The sequence below is a fragment of the Apteryx rowi genome, unplaced genomic scaffold (genome assembly GCF_003343035.1).
Source record: "Apteryx rowi isolate R43461 unplaced genomic scaffold, aptRow1 scaffold_141, whole genome shotgun sequence".
Taxonomy (NCBI): domain Eukaryota; kingdom Metazoa; phylum Chordata; class Aves; order Apterygiformes; family Apterygidae; genus Apteryx; species Apteryx rowi.
Genome location: NW_020447653.1, coordinates 552,043 through 557,023, shown reverse-complemented (window position 1 = coordinate 557,023; position 4,981 = coordinate 552,043). Strand labels below are relative to the sequence as shown.

The 4,981-nt window shown below is 55.2% G+C and overlaps 1 protein-coding gene across 1 annotated transcript in view; it reads right to left on the bottom strand.

The window, feature by feature from the left end:
* Nucleotides 1–72: 72 nt before the first annotated feature.
* Nucleotides 73–4,981, bottom strand: part of ZPR1 (ZPR1 zinc finger) — a 5,196-nt gene continuing 287 nt past the window's right edge. Inside the window, exons 2-15 of the mRNA XM_026057896.1 lie at nucleotides 4,801–4,978; nucleotides 4,259–4,349; nucleotides 3,658–3,728; nucleotides 3,375–3,461; nucleotides 3,169–3,291; nucleotides 2,940–2,993; nucleotides 2,694–2,760; nucleotides 2,191–2,261; nucleotides 1,751–1,783; nucleotides 1,575–1,664; nucleotides 1,348–1,458; nucleotides 1,072–1,158; nucleotides 835–900; nucleotides 73–421 (exon numbers count right to left, since the gene is read on the bottom strand). Of these exons, the coding sequence (XP_025913681.1) occupies nucleotides 287–421; nucleotides 835–900; nucleotides 1,072–1,158; nucleotides 1,348–1,458; nucleotides 1,575–1,664; nucleotides 1,751–1,783; nucleotides 2,191–2,261; nucleotides 2,694–2,760; nucleotides 2,940–2,993; nucleotides 3,169–3,291; nucleotides 3,375–3,461; nucleotides 3,658–3,728; nucleotides 4,259–4,349; nucleotides 4,801–4,978 (1,264 nt within the window). The 3' untranslated portion in view covers nucleotides 73–286. The remainder of the gene's footprint in view (nucleotides 422–834; nucleotides 901–1,071; nucleotides 1,159–1,347; nucleotides 1,459–1,574; nucleotides 1,665–1,750; nucleotides 1,784–2,190; nucleotides 2,262–2,693; nucleotides 2,761–2,939; nucleotides 2,994–3,168; nucleotides 3,292–3,374; nucleotides 3,462–3,657; nucleotides 3,729–4,258; nucleotides 4,350–4,800; nucleotides 4,979–4,981) is intronic.

The window sequence follows — 4,981 nt, the reverse complement described above, 5'->3', positions numbered from 1 at the left end:
CGGCGCGAGCGGAAGGGGCGGGGCCGCGGGCAGGGGGCGGGGCCGCGGGCACACAAGGGCGCAGAGACAAAGTCCGGACTCCAACAGGGCGCTTTAAATGCGTCAGAAACACGTGAATACACCGCCAAAACAAGGCCGGGGCCGCAGCGGCTTTGCCGCCGCTCCCTGACAGCAGTTACAGCCCCACTCACAGCAGAAAGCAGGCCCGGACCCCCCCCCGCAGTCCCCGTCCTCAGAGCGGTGGCAGAAGAGGGGCAAAGCACGCGCGGCTCTTCCTCGCCCGCCGCTACCGCTCCGAGGTCGCCGCTGTCTCGTAGCCCTCCGTCTTCATGTCGTTCAGGCCCAGCTCTTCGTTCTGCTCAAAAGTGCGCTCGTAGTGCTCCACCTTCAGCTCCGGGTCATCTTCGGGGGCGTACACGTTCTGCCGGTTGAAAGAGAACGGGCATTTTGGCTTTGGCCTCAAAATCTCAGGCACTAGCACAGGCTACAAACTCCTTGGTAAGTTCCAGCAGTGGCAAGGAGCCACAGTGACAAGGTTTCAGCCAGACTGCTGCACAGAGAACAAACTTTGCCTATGTCCCCAAGGACAGTGTGACTCAGTCAAGACCAAGCCACCAGATTCCCAGCTTCCAAGCTCTGCAAGAACTCCTTCCATCTTCCTTCCCACAAACTTACCAACAATCTCCCTTTGCAGGGCAAGGCATGCCCATTCTCAGCTCACTCGTTATCTGGGCCTTGAAAGGAAGCCCGAGCGAATTTTCTCCTTGGCATGCATCCTCCCAAACTATTCAGAAGACTTCAAGAAGTTCATCTTTCAAGTGTACAATACTATACCTGAAGGTAGCTATTGCCTGCAGGGTCATCCATTACGAAGTGAGCCTTTGTCTTCCCCTCTATTATCTGGGGAAAGAGAGCTTGTCAATACGTTACAGCTCCCTACTCTTTCAGCACTTTTGAAAAAGAAAAGGTAAGCTGATATTTGCTTACGAGTCCCATTAAGCCTACTTTGTAACGACAGTGACAGTGATGAAAACCACACAGTAACTGACTGAAAGTTAAGAGGACACTTACGTCAAGCAGCTTCCTGCTGAACTCCTGTAGCTTTTCCATTTTGCTCGGAGCGGAGCTGTCTCCCAAGCTGAAGGGGTTTCTCTCCACCTGCAAGAGCAGACGCACTCACTTGGCCAGGGCATGAGAAACCCAGTCCCACAGCCCGGTGCCCCACGGGCAGGCCGGGTACTGACAAGAGGGGATGGAGCTCCGCTGGCATCAAGAACTGCCCTTCAAGCAGAGGGCAGGAACCTGAGCTGACAACAGCGCCGAACTTGGCTGCACAGAACCACTCACCAGGTCCTTGATGTCTTTCAGCAGCCCTTCCAGCGTGGTGAATTTTCCCCCCAGCGCTCCCATTCCCAGCTCGAACTCTAGCTCAGGAATCTCCACGCTGCATGTCTCAGACTGCAACAGAGCACGTTGCCTAAGTCCCGGGGAGGCCTCCGCGCCCCTGAGACGGTCCTGCTGCAGTGCAGGAGCCCACAAAGCATGGCAGGTAGGTAGCTGAAGGCAAATCTTACCTTCAGGACGTCTCTAGTCATGTCCGAAGGGTCTGTAATCCGAAGGGTAATCCTGGTGCCCTGCGGTTCTATCGCTCCTCCAGATTTAACCTAGGCATTTAACGCTGGCAGTCAGTCTCCAGGACCAGATGTATATGTTTGCATCAGTCCATGATGATGCTTTAAAGGTAGCTTACCCCAGCACCTCTGACCTCGCAGTACAAAGGCCGCTGCAGAGTTGGAGACGCTTAACCCAAGGAACCAGCAGAGGTTTGGAGGTGGATGATCCTCTTTCAGGGGAATGGAGCTCTTCAGGACACAGAATTCCCTCCCCTCCCTTGTTTAGGGAACCCAGAGCCTTCCAGCAGCTTAAGCAGACCCTGCCTAACCTGGCTGCACTGGTCAGCCTTTACACAGCCCATTGGATCATCCAGCCCCCATCCACTGCAAGCAAGGCAGTTATGCCCAGTGCAACGTACCGCACAAAACCGATAAATCCAGCCTCCCGGCTGCGTCTGCCAAACACAGCCGCGTTTGGAAGAGCGTGGAGCAGAGGCCAGGGAGTCTGAGAAACACCTACCCATGACAGCACGGGAGAACACCCCCCAGAAAAGAGGTGAGTAGTTTTCTAGCTCACCTCATTTGTCCTGTGCCCACAGGAGTCGCAGTTAGTGGCCATGATAATCACTTCCTTGAAGTGTGGGATTTCTGGAGCAGGCAGTCAAGGAAGAGTCATCGAAAAAATGAAAATCTCCAAGAGGGGGCCTGTGCCCTGTCTACAGAACTCAGCTGTAGCCCTGCCAGTTCTGCTCTAAAGAACGCACCATTCCTTGGAGCATACACAGACAGGTTTTGAACCACGGTTGAAAACAAACATACATATCCAGACTCAAATTACAGCACTGTCCCAGCGAACAGCAGCTTCCTGAGAAATCACAGGTAATGTTTGCAAGTCAGGAGCAGCACTGAGACAGACTCACGCTCTCACAGACTCTGCTAGAAATAAGCTATTCGTGCCTTACCAACACAGCAGGAGAGGTCTAGATCAGAACAAAGCGTGCCTCTCACCCTCACCCTGGCCTCTGCACAGCCCCCAGCAGAAGGTGCCAATGTGCACCCATGCCACCACTCAAAGGATACGCACTAGCTTCATATTGGTGTTAGCTGGAGCATTGCACTCGGGGCAGTTGGTGTTGAACTGCAACACCTAGACCGCAGAAACGACAAGCACAGAGCCATGACACTCGCAGGAGGAAGGCCCCTCAGCACCCCATCCTCAGCGGCCACGCGTACTTTATCACATACAGACATCGCGGGACCAGCCGGGCGCTGTCCTGCATGCCGGAGTCACCTGGGCACAGTGGCCGTTACACTGCAGCCACTCACCTCGTTCCTCAGGTCCTCCACAGGATCAGCCGGCGTCTCATTCGCCTCCTCTGCCTGCAACAGCGGAGACCAAACCCAGCATTAACTCATACCCACACCTGCTTGCCAGGTCAGGGTCTCCCGGGGAGCGAGGGCACAGGAGGGCTCAGCTCCCCCACAGCTCTGCAGCTGCCCCAGGCCGAGCGAAGGCACTGCCCGGCAGGAAGGGAGCACAAGATCGCCACGTTACCCCAAGCCCCAGCATGGCAGCCTGCTGGGGAGTCCTCTTGTAATGAGCCACCACAAGAGCTTCATCCTTCTGTGGTGCATGAGGATTCTCCACAAAACTGTTCCCTGAAGGATCATCTATGATCTACGGAGGAGAGAGCCAAAGGCAGCGCTAGGAAGCCAGCCCATGCGCCAACAGAAAGGGACTGCACCCTTGCAAGTACTTACAAAGGTGAAAGAGGAATGTACTTCTTTGAGCTGCTTTAGTTTACCAATGAACTCATCTATTTTACTTGCCACCTCTTCGTCCGTCGCCTGCGAAACAGGAGACATTTGAGAGTGATGTCTGGGACAGGCCAGAACTTAAGACAGCGCTGTCAGTAGCACAAACCAGAGACCCCAAAATACTGAGGTACCCAATGGTGTGCAGTACCAATAGGTACAGGATTAACAAAGTAAGAGTTTGCCAAGCAAGCGTCTCTTAAGAGACTCCCTCTTCTCAGCATCTTACCCTGCGGACAGGCTGGTCCTGTTCCAGGCCTGCTACAGCTCTGTCAATTATCCCTTCGATGGTGGTGAGAACTTGAAATGGAAAGAAACCAGAAGCGACAGCAGCATTAAGCACACCACAGCAGTGCTACTGATCCCGCCAGCTCGCACTGATCCTTGGCAGCCTCCACAGATTAGCCATTTCAGGCTTATTTGATCTGACAGATAGGAAGCCAAGTCCGCAAGAGGTGCTACTTGTTTGCCCTCCCATTTCTGGTGCTGTTCCTGCTTTGACAGCACTATCTCCTTCCAGAAACCTTACACACTTGCCAGAGGACTGACACCACAATCCCCAGATGAGAAAACTCCTTCTCTGGAACATGTTAGGAAGGCAGGCTGAGCCGAGGCACCACACTTCTCTCCCACTGCAGGCTCAGCCATGCTAGTTGACATTAGCAGCAAGATGTTGCGGGCTCCGCAGAGAGGGAATGGAGCTGCTTATGCCACCAAATTTGTGCCCCCACACCACTATGGAGTCTCCGGGCAGCCACCAAAGCAAAGCTCCGGCCAGGGCACCACCACACGCCCCCAGGCACACCGACGAGAACTGACCACATACCCACCTCCCTTCTGGGTGAACGCCGGGATCTCAAAGTCCAGCTCGGGAATTCGAGTCGTGGCACAGTCAGTCTTCACCACCTCCCTGTTCATATCCTGCACACAGCAATTCACAAGCAGCATTAATATCCCAAAAAGGACCAGGAGCTTCCACACACTGAGTGATCACACGGCTGTTGCCAAATGAACTACATTAGCTTAAGGGCTGTCTTAGCAGCCTTGTCATTCACCATGACACATAGCTGGGACAAACAGCCCAGCCAGGTTTGAAGCTACATTTCCAAGGACCATTTGTCCCCAGCTCTAACTCCTGTCCCACCCACCCCGCAGGAGGGGCAGGTTCTTCACAGCCCCTGTGTCACTGGCAGGAGCCCAGCAGATGCTGCTGATCAGAGAGGCAACCCGACAAGGGAGGGCTGGCCAGGGAAAAGGAACACGCAGGCAGATCCCGACTACACGCCTTACAGGTGCGTTAGGGATTGCAAACAGCCGGCAGCAAACAAATCGCCGCGCAAGGGCTAATCTCTCCGCGGAGCCTGGGGCTCACCTGCCGGGAGGTGACGGCCAGGGTGTAGCGCACGCCCTGCTCCTGGATCCTGCCCGCCGCCTGGATCTCGGTGTTGGACCAGGAGCAGCTCCCGCAGGCGAAGGAGCTGACGATGATCTCTTTGAAGAAGGGGACGCGGGTGAGCAGCAGCCGCGTCACGCCCTGCAGCGGGAAGGGCCTC